The 18,310-nt window shown below is 47.1% G+C and overlaps 1 protein-coding gene across 3 annotated transcripts in view; it reads left to right on the plus strand.

Annotated features, from left to right (window-relative positions):
• Positions 1-6,083: 6,083 nt before the first annotated feature.
• ANKK1 (ankyrin repeat and kinase domain containing 1) overlaps positions 6,084-18,310 on the plus strand; it is a 62,774-nt gene continuing 50,547 nt past the window's right edge. For all 3 annotated transcript variants that reach the window (XM_075604040.1, XM_075604039.1, XM_075604038.1), the window contains exon 1: positions 6,084-6,367. In XM_075604040.1, coding sequence (XP_075460155.1) covers positions 6,180-6,367 — 188 coding nt within the window. In that variant the 5' untranslated portion in view covers positions 6,084-6,179. The remainder of the gene's footprint in view (positions 6,368-18,310) is intronic.

Genomic DNA, 18,310 nt, shown 5'->3' on the forward strand with positions numbered 1-18,310 from the left:
CACCCACCCACCCAGTCACCCAGTCACTGTCACCCACCCACCCACCCACCCAGTCACCCAGTCACTGTCACCCACCCAGTCACTGTCACCCACCCAGTCACTGTCACCCACCCACCCAGTCACTGTCACCCACCCAGTCACTGTCACCCACCCACCCAATCACTGTCACCCACCCACCCAATCACTGTCACCCACCCACCCAGTCACTGTCACCCACCCACCCAGTCACTGTCAAGTCACTGTCACCCACCCAGTCACTGTCACCCACCCAGTCACTGTCACCCACCCACCCAGTCACTGTCAAAGTCACTGTCACCCAGTCACTGTCACTGTCACCCACCCAGTCACTGTCACCCACCCACCCAGTCACTGTCAAAGTCACTGTCACCCACCCAATCACTGTTACTGTCACCCACCCAGTCACTGTCACCCACCCACCCAGTCACTGTCAAAGTCACTGTCACCCACCCAGTCACTGTCACCCACCCAGTCACTGTCACTGTCACCCACCCACCCACTGTCTCCCACCCACTCACCCACCATCTCCAACACACCCACCCAGTCACTGCCTCCCACCCAAGTGTCCCAGTCCCCCTCCCTGTCCCCCATCCCCCCTACCCAGTCCCCCCTCCCACCCAGTCCCCCCTCCCACCCACCCAGTCCCCCCTCCCACCCACCCAGTCCCGACCCAGTCCCCCCTCCCACCCACCCAGTACCTGCCCCCCCCCTCCAGTCACTCACATCCGTCAATGCCTGTAATTCACTGTTTGTGTCTGTGTGCGTATAGGGGAGAGCGAGTGTGTGTGTGTGTGTGTGTGTATCAGGGGCTGTGTGTGTGTGTATCTGTATCAGTGTCTGTGTGTGTGTATCAGAGTGTGTGTGTATCAGTGGCTGTGTGTGTGTGTGTGTATCTGTATCAGTGTCTGTGTGTGTGTGTGTGTGTGTATATATCAGTGTGTGTGTTTGTGTGTGTGTGTATCAGTATCACTGTGTGTGTGTGTGTGTGTGTATCAGTGTCTGTGTATCAATGTCTGTGTGTATCAGTGTGTGTGTGTGTATCAGTGTGTGTGTGTGTATCAGTGTCCGTGTGTGTATCAGTGTCTGTGTGTATGTATCATTGTCTGTGTGTGTGTAGCAGTGTCTGTGTGTGTGTGTAGCAGTGTCTCTGTGTGTGTATCAGTGTGTGTGTGTTTCAGTGTCTCTGTGTGGCTGCGTGTGTGTGTGTGTGTCAGTGGCTGCGTGTGTGTTTATCAGTGACTGTGTGTGTATCAGTGTGTGTGTGTCAGTGGCTGCGTGTGTCAGTGGCTGTGTGTGTATCAGTGAATGTGTGTGTATCAGTGGCTGTGTGTGTGTCAGTGGCTGTGTGTGTGTGTATCAGTGGCTGTGTGTGTGTCTGTGCAGGCCCTATAGGCGATAAAATTTTTAGTGGGTCACGAAGGAGAAGTTCAAAAATAACCGGGTCACGGAAAAAAAAGTTTGGGAAACCCTGTCCTACTGGATATCTACACTTACTTATTGATTGTAATCGTTAAAGATATTCATATCAAGTAGGGTTTATTTCAACACGTGTATAGGTTTAGAGTTTCTCATGGATGAGTAATGACCCCACGCTGTGTTACATAGTTAACACCTTGATAACATCTTCATTGTGAATGTAGTGTGCGTGTTTCTGGGCTGTTTCTGCTGCTCGGCAGGAGCAGTGCTTTCTTAGCAAGGTACAAACGTCCCCTTACCTCTGGCTGTGAAAGAGTGGGACGCTGCGGAAACATGGAGCTGGGTGCAGTTTTGGGATCCTGTTCAACCTGTCCCCTCCAGTGGAAAGTCACTGTGTGCTGCTGAACTCCGTGGCCTGCTCGGACCTGGTGCCGTGGGTCTCCTCCACCAGCACAGTGATTACGATAGTATCCAGCTGGCACTCATCTGTGGCTTTCCCGCGTGGCAGCTACAGTGTAGCTCTCGCCGGTCTCCTCCGCGGTGCAGCTAATCAGAGAGCGCCCAGCTGATAGTTAGTCCTGGGCCCCGGCAAGGCTGTCTGCGGCCCTGCATCTAACGTTTCCACTGGGCCCCCCCATCCACGTGTCGGTGGCCTTGCAAGAACCCTCATCCCCCTGGTTTTTCACACACCTCCTCCCTCCCACCCCCCTCTTACATTCCCCCGTCACCATTTCCTCCACCCTCCTCTCTCTTACACCCCCATTTATTTGTCTCCCCTCCCCACACTCAATTACCTCCCTCCTCAATATACGCACACACACAGTAACACACACTGTGACACACACAGACACTGTGACACACACAGACACTGTGACACATACACACGGTGACATACACAGTGACACACACAGTAACACACACTGTGACACACACAGACACTGTGACACACACAGACACTGTGACACACACAGACACTGTGACACATACACACAGTGACATACACACAGTGACATACACACAGTGACACACACACACGGTGACACACCCACACAGTGACACACCCACACAGTGACAGACAGCACACAGTGACACAGGTCCAGTGACACACACACAGTGACGCGCACACACACAAACACACAGTGACACACACACATACTGTGACACACACACACAGTGAGACACACACAGTGACACACACACACACACACACACATACTGTGACACACACACACAGTAAGACACACACACAGTGACACACACACAGTGACACACACACAGAGACACACACAGTGACACACACACACACAGTAGCACACTCACTAACACAGTGACACAGTCACAGTGACACACACACACATACAGTGGCACACACACACACACACACACACACACACACACACACACACACACACACACACGCACACAGTGACACACACAGTGACACACACACACAGTGACACACACACACAGAGGGGCACACACACACAGACACACAGAGTGACACACACACACAGTGACACACAGTGACACACACAGTGACATACACACACATACTGTGACACACGCACACACACAGTGACACACACACACAATGGCAGCCAGGAAAGGGCAGGGCCCAGTATAGCTGAACATAATGAAAACAGTTGTGTTACCGACATGAAGGCCAGGCCCCTTCACTGGGCGGTTCCGGGACAGCAATACCGACTGTTCCCCCCTGTTGGCGGCCCTGGTCAGACGTTACCTCAACCTTGTATAGGGAGAAAAAAAACAACACAGGTTCAGGGCAACACCTGTAGTTTTTTTCTCCCACCATCAAGCTGAACCCACGTCCAGAGAGTAGCCAAAACTTTGGGCCAATAAAAGACATTTTTTGCATATTTTTAGTATGCCTATCCCTTTATCTTATACTATATTAGTGAAAGCACTGTATGTCTGTCTGCATGGCCTCTGTCCCTAGGGGAAATCTCATTGGTCCCTTGGCCCGCCCGCCCGCCCCCGCAAACCTCTCATTGGCCTGAGGCGGAGTGATGGGCCAAAGGACACACAACACACACACAGACACACACACACTTACTTGCTTGGCCTCACTCTCCCCCGTCAGTCAGACCGCAGCTCACCTTCCACACCCCACTCCCCCCCTCTCCCGGTGCCCCTCACTCTCTCCCCCACCTCCCCCAAACCCGCACGCTCCGCAACATCCCCAGCCGCACTATCACGTGCGCTCCCGGACGAGGGGAAGCGCGGGCCGGGCCTCCTGCACCCCCCGGCCTCCTGCATGCACTATCACGTGCGCTCCCGGATGGAGGGGGAGCGCGGGCCGGGCCTCCTGCACTCCCCCGGCCTCCTGCACTCCCCCGGCCTCCTGCACTCACCATCACGTGCAACGGCTCCCGGACGGAGGGGAAGCACGGGCCGGGCCTCCTGCACTCACCCTCATGTGGCGCAGGTCTCCTGCCCCAGCCTGCCACTCTTGCCCCTCCGCCAGCTTCCGAACCCACCTCCTGCCCCAGCCTGATGCCACAGGGATATCCGTGCCAGGAGGGGAACCGTCTGCCGCCAGGAAACATCACCCGGTCAAGGTAAGTCACCCACCATCTCCTACCCACCCACTGTCACCCAGTCAAAGTCACCCACCCAGTCACCCACACACCCACACATCCACCCACACACCCACCCAGTCACTCACTCACCCACTTTCATTCACTCACCCACTTTCCCCCAGTCACCCACTTTCCCCCAGTCACCCACTTTCCCCCAGTCACCCACTTTCCCCCAGTCACCCACTTTCCCCCACTCACCCACCCACCCACTCACTCACCCACTCACTCACCCACCCACTCACCCACCCAAAGTCACCCACCCACTGACCCAAAGTCAAAAACCCACCCACCGACCCAAAGTCACCCACCCACTGGCCCAAAGTCACCCACCCACCCAGCGACCCAAAGTCACCCACCCAGCGACCCAAAGTCACCCACCCACCCAGCGACCCAAAGTCAAACCGACCCAAAGTCACCCACCCACTCAGTCAACTCAGTCACCGACCCACCCACCCACCCAGTCACCCATCCACCCACACACTCAGTCAACTCAGTCACCGACCCACCCACCCGCTCAGTCACCGACCCACCCACCCACCCACCCACCCACTCAGTCACCCATCCACCCACACACTCAGTCAACTGAGTCACCCACCTAGCTGTCAAGGGGGGGGGAAGCCCAACCCTGTCGCCCGCCCCCCCAAAATTACATCCCGGGCAACACCGGGTATATCAGCTAGTTATATATATATATATATATATATATATATATATATATATATATATATATATATATATATATATATATATATACATACATACATTTTTTTTAAATATATACACACACACACACACACACAACAATCCTTATTTCTTGAAGGGAATATGCTAATTAGGTGACATCAGAGAAAGTCCGTCATTACAATTAGGATTTTATTTTGTAAGTAACATAACCTTAGTGTAATATAATTTAGTAATCTAGAGAGAAGGAGCGGCTCAGCGAGAGAAGACACTGACTCTGTAACAAATGACACTGAAGCTCCTTATGACCTTGGGCAAGTCCCTCTTTTTCCCTGTGCCATGTGTGTAACAATCCCTATGTGCTGGGCACCGCGCACTATGCTGGAATTGTGACGCGGTTTTAGTCCTAGTGGGAGAAAAGTGACTATATGAGATAAAGTTATTAGTTATTAATGCAATAAACATCCCAAAATATAGTGAGAAGTCAATCATGAACCTTTACATCCAGTACACTAAACTGGCGAACTAACATAGCGAACCCAACTTGTATCCCAAAACATCCTGCAATAAAAGCATCAGCTAATACTTTATTCATATAATAATAATAATAATAATAATAATAATAATAATAATAATAATATGTTTTCAGATACACATCAAAGGTAGTGTAGATGTACTGTAGCATTAAACATACTGTCTCAAATACTGTCTCAAATTATATACAGCATACAAGCATACTGTAGTACCTTCCCTGTATAAATCTAACAGACCACAATCCCTTTCTTGGTCTTGTTCCACCAATGGTCAGAGTTGACCGTTAGACTATATTTGTGTGCCTACCCTCCTGTTTTTCAATTCGGTTTAATGATGGTGACAGGTGAGGGGATCCTGCCAGGGGACAGACGGACACACATTAATAGTCTATTAATTATATGTATGTATTTCTTTATTTATATAGCGCCATTAGTGTACATAGCACTTCACAGCAGTAATACACGTGACAATCATATACATAGCAAATAATACATATAACAGATCATGGGAATAAGCGCTTCAGACATAAAAGATTAAGAAAAAGATTCCCTGCCCCGAAGAGCTTACAATCTAATTGGTAGGTAGGAAGTACGTACAGACACAGTAGGAGGGCGTTCTGGTCAGTGTGTCTGCAGGGGGCCAAGGTTCATGTATGAGGTGTATTTTATATGCCATCTTTCCACAAGGAGTGCAAGGCAAGTTCCCCTTTTGGGACTTGACTTTGCATATTTATTTGCATGTACCATTATGTAACCCAGTGAAGTGGAGTTTGGCCAAGTTCAGCCCTGTTCATAACGCTACAGAACCCTCCCTCTCCTCTCCCTGTAACAGGTAGCTGCCCGTACCAGGAAACTGCACACTTAAAAACACACAGACACACCAGTCCTTCCAAATGTGCAGGAGGCTCGGGACAGACGCTACATTGCTGTCATGGCTGATGAAGGGGATCAACGGATCGGCAACTTGATCCAGTTTAAGAGAACGGACTTTGAGGATGAATGGATCCCGGTGGCTCTGGGCGGGTTCGGACAGGTGTACAAAGTGCGGCACAAGCAATGGTTTACTGTCTTCGCAGTGAAATGCTCCAGCTCGGCGCTGGGGGACTCCGGCGTGCTAAAGTATGTAGCTGTTTATTTACCGCAGCCGTGGTGACAGAGAGCGGAGGCGATTGAAGTCTTTATGGCTGCCCAAGGCAGAGCCAATTCAGCACACAAAACAGCACCAGGTTTCTTAAAAGGAAAATGTTCTATTGCTCTGAGTGGGATCCATTTCCTTGGTAGCTCTGGTGTTGTGTTTTTTGCCCTAATTTTGCCGCTGTTTTGAAGTCGGAAGACTTTGATAAATAGACCCCCTCTCTGTGCCAGAGATTGTACACTCTCGTTTCAGAGTAGCTCAGAGCAGCCACCTCTTGGCTGGAATCCTGGGATTACAAGCTATAGTGGTGTTCATTTAACACGGGTGTTTAACTCCAGTCCTCAAGCACTCCCCCCCCCCACTCCCACAGAAGCACAGGTTTTCAGGATATCCCTGCTTCAGCACAGGTGGCTCAATCAGTCCCAGCTTCAGCATAGGTGGCTCAATCAGTCTGCTGAAGCTGGTATATCTGGAAACCCTGACCTGTTGGGGGGGGTTTGTACTGGAGCTGAGCCCCCCTGATTTAACATACCAATGACTTGTTTTAATATAGAATAGCCACTCCATGTACCATGATATTTAAGAGCGAATACACCCGCGACCTCTGACGTGGAATCTTAGAGTTAAAAAAGTGTTAATTTTCCATATCATAACTTGGTTATTAACTCTGTCGCAGGGCATTTTTTAATTACAGTATTAAATACAGTTGTATTTTCACAGACACCTCAGCTGTGAATGCTGAAAAGACTAAGCCTGCGTCCCCCCGTGACGCTGACCGCGTCATGCTTCAGAGCGTTGACGTCACCAACTCTGCCACAAGCATGAGCGTTCGGCTGTCCGACAAATTATTTTGCAAGCGCAAGCGGGAGGGCCGTGGCTAGGGGTGTGGGCGAGAAGTGACTGGCGCTGATTGGCTGAGGAGGTCATGTGACCCTTAAGCGCGCCTGAAACACAATTGTATCTGTCTTGGCAAGAGCCTAGCGCTCGGGCACGTGCGTGCACCGCGTGAGTGTGGCCGGACAGATTAAAATGCATTGTGCTGACCACATTAAGGGCCAAGCGTGGTCAGTGGCACAGTGGACTCAGCCTCAGCACAGAGACATTCATTACACTAGCAATTAGCCTCCACACACCTCCACTCTGAAACAGGTATACAGGAAGCAATATCACATCCGTTCATTCAGCCACCTCTGGTGTGGAATCCTAAAATACTTACATACGAAAGGGCTCATTTTCCATAGCAAAAACAATGTCAGGTATATGGAACTTTATATTCCCAAATCACGTCATAGTTATATATCAACTTCATTTTGTGCAGCCACCTCTGGTGTGAAATCCTGAAATACAGAAGTATGAAGGGACTCGTAACAACTACAATGGGGTTTTAAATACTATTGCAAAGTGTGTGCAGTTACATTTTGGAGCAAAGCATGCAGCCACCTCTGAGGTGCAGTTCAGGAATTTACAATGAGATTAACTTGTTTTTACATAGCACTTTCAATCCCAAAGCTCTTTAGAATGACACTTCTGACGCATATCTGCAGAAACCCCTAGGCTGTATTCCTAGAATACTAAGGGGAGGACTGCGTCATTGTACTTAATGCTGCTGGTTTTTAGAGAGCCCCTGTTTACCTTAAATTGTTTTACCATTACTCTGCTGAATTTACTTCCACAATGTGTTAACATTACAATTCACAGACAATGGTGTGGGCTGGGTTAGAAGCCTGTGATCGGGCAGGACTGTACGAAGGGCTATTTATCAGAAGCACAAATTCTTACAGAGCACTTTTTAATCCCAAACAAAATGATAAACAAACCAGCCCCTTCTGGGGTAAAATGCCGTTTTGAACTATTTGTGTCTCATTTACTGGAAAGTAGCCAGAAAGGCATCAATGTGGTTCCAGTTTATGGAGAGTTTAACTCTTCTATTAAAATGCCATCTTTCAGACCTGATGAAGGACCCTGAGAGGTTGGGACGCTTGTAACACATCAACTACTTGTTGGTCCAATAAAAGATATCATACCCGCACCTCCCTCCGGTTTAAGTTGTTTGGCCACGACCAAACCCCAACCGGCACTCTGCCGCCACGACAACTCATGGCCTTGACTTTTCGCCGTACACGCTCTGACCTCGGTGCCATTTTTAATGTCTGAGTCCTGCTCTCCGAGTCCCGAGCTCCCTTGTCAATGTCCGTCCCGAGTGGTCGAGCGTCCTTGTCAGTGTGCCTTGTGCCAGTCGCTCTGAGTCCCCGCTCGGGACATTTAAAGATAGCACGTTGGGGCGGCGGTGCACGCAGGGCTCAGAGTGGCGGTGGCCACGTGAAACTGGACACGCAGGACTCAGATATTTAACGATAGCGCCGGGGTCAAAGCGCGTATGGCGAAAAGTTAAGTGGTGACGTGCCAAGCTGTGAGTTGTCGTGGTTTGGTCGCGGCCTAACATCGCATTCCGACTCCCTCCCCCTCCTTTGTTAGTACATGGAAGTAAGGACCAACATGGGGGCCCACCTTTCTTTGCCTATCTTTCCAACAGAATGCCCAAATCTCACTCATTTGAATCATTGACCTTCACATTTGACAAAATATTTTCAAAGTTCTATATTCCAGTATTTAATATACTCTGAAGCTGTCTTCCCTGCTCTGGGGAAGATTTTAGTCCTGCTCATTGGAATGGTGCCCTATTCTTCTCTAGCACTGGAAAGCAGCGTTACAGCATATTTGCGAGAGACCTAAGGGCCATATTTTCTATGTGGTGGTATATGCCATAACATACCTTACAGTAGGAATGTAAAAGTCCGGGATGCCTAAAAATCCGCTGCTGGTGCCTGAGCTGCAGGGCCGACTAACCTGTCAAACAGCCACGCTGTTTCCAGCAGGATAGGTTGCGCTGTTGCTGGTAGCAGTGGTGATTGACAGGTCAGCCAGCACTGCGAGACTATGTCCGGGAGGAGAGTGAGAGAAGAAAATGGGGAGTGGGGAAGGGGGAGGGGGGGGGAACGACACTTTGCTTGCATTCCAAACCCAAAACATTCAGATTTTTAGAACCCACCCCCCCCCCAAAAAAAAAATATTCAGAAAGAAAACCACAACACTGGACTATTGGGACATAACTTGAATGTCTTTTTAATAAGATAATAATGGTGTCCTATTTTCTTACACATTTATCTGCAATTTCTAAAGGATTGATATTTATTTGGTTGTTTCTGCCTTCCCGGTAATACAAAGGTGTATTCTATTGTAATGCTATGGTGTCATTATTATATATGTTTGTTTAAATAATATTAAATCGTTCAGTACCAAAAGCAAATGCATTGTCTCCGGACAAAAAGCCAAAACCAAAACCTAAGTAATATTGAGAACCAAAACCCAAAGAGCAGGTTAAGTGCACATCTGAGCCGTTTAGTACATATGACCCTATATCTTCAACTTTTTTGGCAGCCACTTTGGCAGTGGAAGGGTTAAAATGCTTTGCTCCTGACTTTATGTGTCTTTTGGTAAATTACTCAGCTCTCAGCTAGGTAAATGAATCATAAGTCCCCTCTGCAGAATTTATAAGTCGCTGCTTCCTCATACAGTAAGATTTACATTTCTTCTTGAGTATATGCCAAAGCGGCAGGTTGTGTCGGAACTTGTGAGTTCCTCCAGTAGTTTCCTATTCTCGTGGGTTCTCCCCGCTGTCTGCTCTGGGGATAATTACACGCGCGCAGAACACATACAGTATCAAAACAAGCTGCTTTCTCTTTGGGAATCCGGATCCAATGTGGAATTCTTTTGCAATATGTAGCTATTTGCTATGATAATGCTGCCTCCGTAACAGCAAAGAGGAGCAAACTGCTTGGTATTGCCACACTTTATACAGATGTATATAACCCCATGCCGTGGTCATTGATATCTTAATATGTTGTGATACTGTATATATTGTGTGTAAGCATTACCAAAGTGTTCCATTGAAATACTGTATATGTGCCTGTTTTACTGTATGTTTTACTTGTTCCTAACCACATTCTGGCATTTCAAGTCTTTTCTTTTTTTAAATAGCAAATGCAAAAAAAAATCACTTGTGAGCACATTCAAACGTCTCAGGCAGGTCTGCAGCGCTGCTCTTCCCCATTATCTCTTGGCATACAATGCTTCCACTGCAGCAAGGGATTCTGGGAAAGGACATGCAAATGAGCCCACTGGGTCATCTTTTGCTTCAAATCTTTAAATACCAAGCACAGGAGAACTACAAACCCCAGCATGCTCAGGAAGGGATGTGTTTTTAGAGCAGTTTTTCCTTGGGAATCCATGTTTTAAGGATAAACCATCGAATCACACCTTCACATCTAAGATAATGGGCTGTATCCATTAAAATGCTTGTGAAAGTTGGTACTAAGATGTCCTCCCAAGTACGATGTTTGCAGTTAGTGATTCCTGGGGCACAGTTTTCATCTGTTGTGAATGGGCCAAAGGTCGTGACCTTTCCCGAAGGTTTTACCCACCTCTATTCAGGTTTACCCGTCACAGTGTCGGGGTTTTGGGCCTCCGGCACCTCTGTGGCATGTGATCGCGCATCGAGCGACCACATGACTCAACTGCTCCAAGCAGAGGCCCCGCGCGCGATCCCCGGCATTTAATGTAAATGCTTTGGGGAAGAGCGCAGGGACTCTGTAACAATCGTGCCCCCCCCAGAACATCTCACCCCCCCCCCCTGGGATAGAGGGTTAATTTAGAGGTTTTAGTGGTTAGGTTAGGGGATTCATTTTAGGGGTTTTAGGGTGAAGGGCTAAGGTTTTAAGGGTGGAGGTAGCGTTAGTATTAGGGGTTAACATTAAGGTGTTGTAGGGTAAGAGACTTACCTTAGCAGCGATGTGGCCGGAGGCTGAGTGTCCTGGCGATGAGGTGAGTTGCGGCCAAGCACCGGCGGTCATTTGTTTGCGGCGAAAGGACAACGGCCAAATGTCCTAGACTGTTTTAAAGGCGAGTCTGGAAAAAACTGGTGTAAACATTAGCATTTTTATCCGTGTCTGTTTGTGCCGATATATCTCTGCGCATTGCGCCTGTTATTACTGCTGCTGTTGGTCTGCGTGGTGCGATTTGGGAGGTGTTAGTAGCGGGAGTTACCCTGCACACATTATAGTGGAAAACTTGGTTAGCAAACATCTTGCACACGTACCCATCGGGAACAAAAAATGGCGCTGTGCATCAAGGCAAAGTCTATAGTCTCCCGAAGGCAAAACCGGGCACAAAAACACCACAATATCATTTAAAGAAAAGGAATCCTATTGGAAGCGATCAGATATTGTACTTTAATAAAAATGCTACAATTCTCTGGTTTGGTGTCCGTGTAAAAAACAACACTTAAAGTTAGCTGCTTTATTGATAAGAAATATCACCCTGTGTGTAAGAGGTGTTCCTTTGATCAAACCATGTAAACAAATCCATTTAAATGTAGGTATGTATGTATCTGTTTATTTATATAGCGCCATTAATGTACATAGCGCATCACAGCAGTAATACACGTGACAATCATATAAATAATATAAATAACATATAAATAATAACATAAAATTAACATTTAAGTAAAGGAGTCCCTGCCCCGAGGAGCTTACAATTTAATTGGTAGGTAGGAAGAACGTACAGAGACAGTAGGAGGGCATTCTGGTAAGTGCGTCTGCAGGGGGCCAAGGTTAATGTCTGAGGTGTAAATGATCAGTCATGAAGCTACTCACATGCTTCCTTAAGCAGGTGTGTTTTGAGGTGGGTCTTAAAGGTGGATAGAGAGGGTGCTAGACGGGTACTGAGGGGAAGGGCATTCCAGAGGTGCGGGGCAGTCAGTGAGAAAAGTTTAAGGCGGGAGAGGGCTTTAGATACAAAGGGGTAGAAAGAAGACATCCTTGAGCAGAACACAAGAGTCGGGATGGAGCATAGCGAGAAATTAGGGCTGAGATGTAAGGAGGGGCAGTAAAAGTGAGGAGGAGAATTGAGTGCGAGATGCGGGATTTGATCGGAAACCAGGAGAGGGATTTCAGGAGGGGAGACACTGAGACAGATCTAGGAAAGAGTAGAGTGATTCTGGCAGCAGCATTTAGGATAGATTGTAGGGGAGACAGGTGAGAGGCAGGGAGGCCGGACAGCAGGAGGTTACAGTAATCGAGTAAATGGGAGATGTTTTCTCAGTAATGGATTTTAAAGAAAGGTTTCTTACTTTCTGTATCTTGCAGTCAGCATCTTCTGTAACTACACCTGAAATACTGTATGTGAGGGTATGAGGTTATGTGACATCACTGTGGAATGTTGTGAGAGAAGACGCTGAGTGACATCATTACCTCGTCTCTTACATCAATCCGCCGTACACGTGGGCTGAGCATTTCCTTCTGAGAGGGTTACATTAGCTCCGTTCATTAAGTTCATTGACTTTGCTGATTAATTGTATTTGAGAAAGTTGCACCTGTTCCATACTGGTAGGAAATCAGCACTTCTGAAAGTGAAAAAGGGCAGAGCTGTGTATATCACAGTATACATGTGAGTGTGCAGAGCTGTGTATATCACAGTATACATGTGTGTGTGTGCAGAGCTGTGTATATCACGGTATACATGTGAGTGTGCAGAGCTGTGTATATCACAGTATACATGTGTGAGTGTGCAGAGCTGTGCATATCACAGTATACATGTGTGAGTGTGCAGAGCTGTGTATATCACAGTATACATGTGTGAGTGTGCAGAGCTGTGTATATCACAGTATACATGTGTGAGTGTGCAGAGCTGTGTATATCACAGTATACATGTGTGGGTGTGCAGAGCTGTGTATATCACAGTATACATGTGAGTGTGCAGAGCTGTGCATATCACAGTATACATGTGTGAGTGTGCAGAGCTGTGTATATCACAGTATACATGTGAGTGTGCAGAGCTGTGTATATCACAGTATACATGTGTGAGTGTGCAGAGCTGTGTATATCACAGTATACATGTGAGTGTGCAGAGCTGTGTATATCACAGTATACATGTGTGAGTGTGCAGAGCTGTGTATATCACAGTATACATGTGAGTGTGCAGAGCTGTGTATATCACAGTATACATGTGTGAGTGTGCAGAGCTGTGTATATCACGGTACACATGTGAGTGTGCAGAGCTGTGTATATCACAGTATACATGTGTGAGTGTGCAGAGCTGTGCATATCACAGTATAAATGTGTGAGTGTGCAGAGCTGTGTATATCACAGTATACATGTGAGTGTGCAGAGCTGTGTATATCACAGTATACATGTGAGTGTGCAGAGCTGTGTATATCACAGTATACATGTGTGAGTGTGCAGAGCTGTGTATATCACGGTATACATGTGAGTGCAGAGCTGTGTATATCGCGATATACATGTGTGAGTGTGCAGAGCTGTGTACATCATAGTATGCGAGTGTGAGTGTGCAGAGCTGTGTATATAGAAGTATACGTGTGTGAGTGTGCAGAGCTGTGTGCAGCATGTGTGTACGTGTGATTGTGCAGTATACATGTGTCAGTCTGTGTGTACCGTATCTGTGTGATTTTGCAAAGACCCTTAAGGAAATGCGCTAAAGCTCAGGAAGGTTGAATAAATCTGAAGCCTTGTGCCTTAGAGCTATTGATCCTGTTTCCTTCCCAAAGTATCTTTGATGCACAACCAAAGCGAGACACAAACTTTATTGCGCTTCATTACACTTGTTTGGCAAAAGTCACTTCAAAAAACATAATCCCTCCACAAACAGGAGACATTTGAAGACGAGTTTTAACATATTGTCTTTGCAGCAAAAGTCAACCAAGTCATTTAAAAAAAACATGAATTAGTGCTTGTGTTGTGGAATTTTTTTAACACCTTCCCTGCCAGAAATGGCTCCAACACAAGCTAGCGGCACCCACATTCTTCACTTTATTACCAATGCAATGTTACTGTGTCACTCGATAGGTTTGTGATGTTGTTGAGATTGTGGGATAGGTTAGTGAATTGATGATGTTCTACATGACATAATAAGATCTGCTCTACACACAGGCCTTTTTGTAGGTTAAAACAGGGGTGCTCCAGCCCTCAAGACACCCCCCAACAGGTCAGGTTTTTAAGTATATCCCAGCTTCAGCAAAGGTGGCTCAATCAGAGGCTCAGTCAATGTAAATAACGCAATAAAGGCCTCTGATTGAGCCACCTGTGCTAAAGCAGGGGCTGATTGAGCCACCTGTGCTGAAGCAGGGATATCCGGAAAACCTGACATGTTGGGGGCCTTGAGGACTGGAGTTGAGCCCCCTGGGTTAAAATATGCTAGAAGTTAAATTTATAACATGCGTTCATTACTTGGTGTCGATGTACCTACTGTAGGTGCTTTGTATTTTCGGGCAGTTTATCAGCAAGATTCTAATCTAACACACACTGACATTATCATCATTGATAATCCCTCTATTTATATTATTTTGTTTGGTTAAGCTACCTACTTTTTTATTATACTATACCAATTTCTGCAATGTTTACAAATATGTCCAAGTTCGATACATGGAGCTTTTAAGGGAACTTTTTCATCCCAAGGAGAGTACCTGACCCTGTGTCGTCCTTTCAGATTAGCTAGGGAAAGGGTTCTTTACAGTAAGGGCAGTGAATGTGTGGAATTTATCGCCCATGAAGTCTGTGATGGCAAATACAGTAGATATCTTCAAGAGAAGGTTAGGCATGTTTTTAGAAAGCTATACAGGGATACAAGCATACCCCGGTTTAAGTACACTCATTTTAAGCACACTCGCGAGTAACGACATATCGCCCAATAGGAAAATGGCAGCTCACGCATGCGCCTGTCAGCACGTCCTGAACAGCAATACCGGCTCCCTACCTGCACCGAAGCTGTGTGCAAGCGGGGAGACTATAGAGCCTGTTACAAATGCGTTATTTACATCAGTTATGCACGTATATGACGATTGCAGTACAGTACGTGCATCAATAAGTGGGAAAAAGGCAGTGCTTCACTTGAAGTACATTTTCGCTTTACATACATGCTCCGGTCCCATTGCGTACGTTAATGCGGGGTGTGCCTGTATAGTGAATATGTTACAACATAAAAAGATCATTGATTCAGGAAGAAATCTGTTTGCCATTACTGCAGTTGGGAAGGAGTTTTTTTGCTATTATAAGACATTAATGGAACATTTTTTACTGGAGTTTTTTTTTTTAACACAATCTACTTTGTTAATAATAATAATAACAACTTTATTTTATATAGTGCTTTTCTCACAAAGTGCTTCACAATTACAATATAGTGCTTGGTAAGTTGCATTGTACATAGGAATATTGCAGGCACGAGTCCTTGCACCGCAGAGCTTACAATCTATGATTTTGGAGCCTGAGGCACAGAGAGATAAAGTGACAACTGACAGTATCTTTACTCACTGAGCCCTGTTACTAAGTTACTGATAATGCTCTGCATAGTTCTACTCATGTTTCCTCTTGTCATTTGTACTGGTTTAGACAGTGTTAAATGTGTCTGACCAATAAACGTTTATGAACTGGTCATGGGTCCTAAATTGGTTGAATGGATAAGATAGCGATTGAAGGGTAGATGGCAGAGTTCATTATGAAGAGAGGCAGTAACCCTATTGATGCTATGGATAGATAGGGAGGGACTGTGGGCCATACCTTTCGTGATTGGCTGTCTAGCTGAGCATTGCGATTGGTCTGGCTGGGCCCTCCTCCACTGGTTTGCCGCTGGGTGCACAGGTACTGAGAGCCCTTTAGCCCAGAGTTGCTCAGCTTCAGTCCTCAAGACCCCCTAACAGGTCAAGTGTTCAGGATATCCCAGCTTCAGCACAGGTGGCTCTATCAGAGGACTGATTGAGCCACCTGAGCTGAAGCAGGGACTGATTGAGCTACATGTGCTGAAGCAGGGACTGATTGAGCTACATGTGCTGAAGCAGGGATATCCTGAATACTTGGCCGTGGGCGGGCCTGGTGGGAATGTTTCTAATGGCAGAAGAAGCTCAGTAAGTGTGGTACAGTGGGTCTTCAGATGCCACAAGGGGCGGTATGCAAGAGGATTTATAAAGAAGAGGAATAGCCAGGAAGGCTGAGAAGGTGAGATCACTGGGGCCACCAAAATGCAGCATCAGGCAGGAGTATATTATACCCATATAAGAAAGGAAGCACAGGCCTACATACCATCTGTATATAACTGTATATAAGCATGTGTGCGCCTGTGTCTGTTTGTACATGTGTGAGTATGTCTGTTTAGACAGTGTGTGTGTGTGTGTGTGTGTTTATCACTGTGACTGTATGTGTATCACTGTGTCTATGGTTGTCTTTGTGTATCATTGTGCTACTGTATGTGTATCAGTGTGTGTATATATCAGTGTCCATGTCTGTGTGCCTGTGTGTGTATCATTGTGTCTGTTTGTGTGTGTATCAGTGTGTCTGTGTTTGTCAGTGTTACTGTCTGTATGTTTATCAGTGTGCTACTGTATGTGTATCTGTGTGTATATCAGTGCCCATGTATACAGTGTGTGCCTGTGTGTGTATCACTGTGTCTGTCTGTTTGTGTGTGTATCAGTGTCTGTGTGTTTCTGTGTGCGCGTATCAGTGAATCTGTGTTTATTATGTATCAGTGTGTGTATCAGTCTGTCTGTTTGTGTGTGTATCACTGTGTCTGTTTGTGTGTGTGTGTATCAGTGTCTGTGTGTTTCTGTGTGTGCGTATCAGTGAATCTGTGTTTATTATGTATCAGTGTGTGTATCAGTCTGTCTGTGTGTGTGTGTATCACTGTGTCTGTTTCTGTGTTTGTGTGTCTGTTTGTGTATCAGTGAGTCTGTGTGTTTCGCTGTGTGAGTGTGAATCAGTATATCTGTGTATGTGTGTATCAGTGAATGTGTGTGTGTGTATCAGTCTGTGTGTGTGTGTGTGTGTGTATCAGTCTGTGTGTGTGTGTGTGTGTGTGTGTATCAGTGTGTATTAATGAGTTGGTATACACTACCGACACACTTTATTGAAGTGTGGTCGGTACCGCAAGCCGGGAAATCTCCCGGCTTGCTAGTGGCCGCCCCTCGGCGTGCCGCGCGTCATCGGGAGCGTGCGCCTGCTGCACGCGTGTCCAGGGGCTCCCCGAGGGAGCCCTGGTGTCCCGCGATCGCGGGACAGCGGCAGGGGGTTCCGGGGGACCCGGCGGACCCGGCAGCGGTAGGGAGAGCGCCCCGATCGGAGGGCGCTCTTCCGCTGCTTCGGCGTGCGCCCGTCACACTCGGGCGCGCGCCAGGCTACTGCTGCGGCACAGAACGGGCAAATGCTCGAATAAACTGTGCCGCAGCAGTAGCGATGTCGGTATCCGCCTCTGCAGCTATAAATGGCAGAGCGCGCGGCCCTTCTACGTACTGCAATTCAACACTAACAACATATTTGCCCTGTCTCAAAGTGCACGATCCCTGTGAAATACCTGCCAAGTGCCACCCATTACAGAAGAGGCAATAACATCGGAGGAATTCAAAGTAGCCAACCTATGTAACCCAACAGGGAGAACAGATGAGTAGTGTGGGGAAAGTCCTTTCAGTTGTGGTAATACAGTATATTCTGCCCCCGCTGCTGCTATTCTCTTATCTTCCTCTGTCTCAGCTCATATCGCACTGTGATTCCTGACAATGCTGAATCTGGTGGAGGTCACACAGGTTAATCTGTATGGATATTGTTAGTTAATGTATAGGACGTGCTGCTTCTGCATCTCAGTCTAATGCCCCCTGTTGCGGTAATGTTACATTTAGTGGCTGCCTTTATTAGGGCTGTGTTATTAATACATTCCCTATGCAAAATGAGGTCAGAATATCTTGCACTTCATTATCAAGCTCATGTCTGCCTGGGAACCGTTATTAACCGCGTACGTGCAAGGCTACTTCAGGATTATTTCCATGTCGCCACATCTGCTGATCTCTGCACATTCGATGTGTCCAGAGCAGGGGT

Source organism: Ascaphus truei, chromosome 6 (genome assembly GCF_040206685.1).
Source record: "Ascaphus truei isolate aAscTru1 chromosome 6, aAscTru1.hap1, whole genome shotgun sequence".
In the NCBI taxonomy this organism is placed as follows: domain Eukaryota; kingdom Metazoa; phylum Chordata; class Amphibia; order Anura; family Ascaphidae; genus Ascaphus; species Ascaphus truei.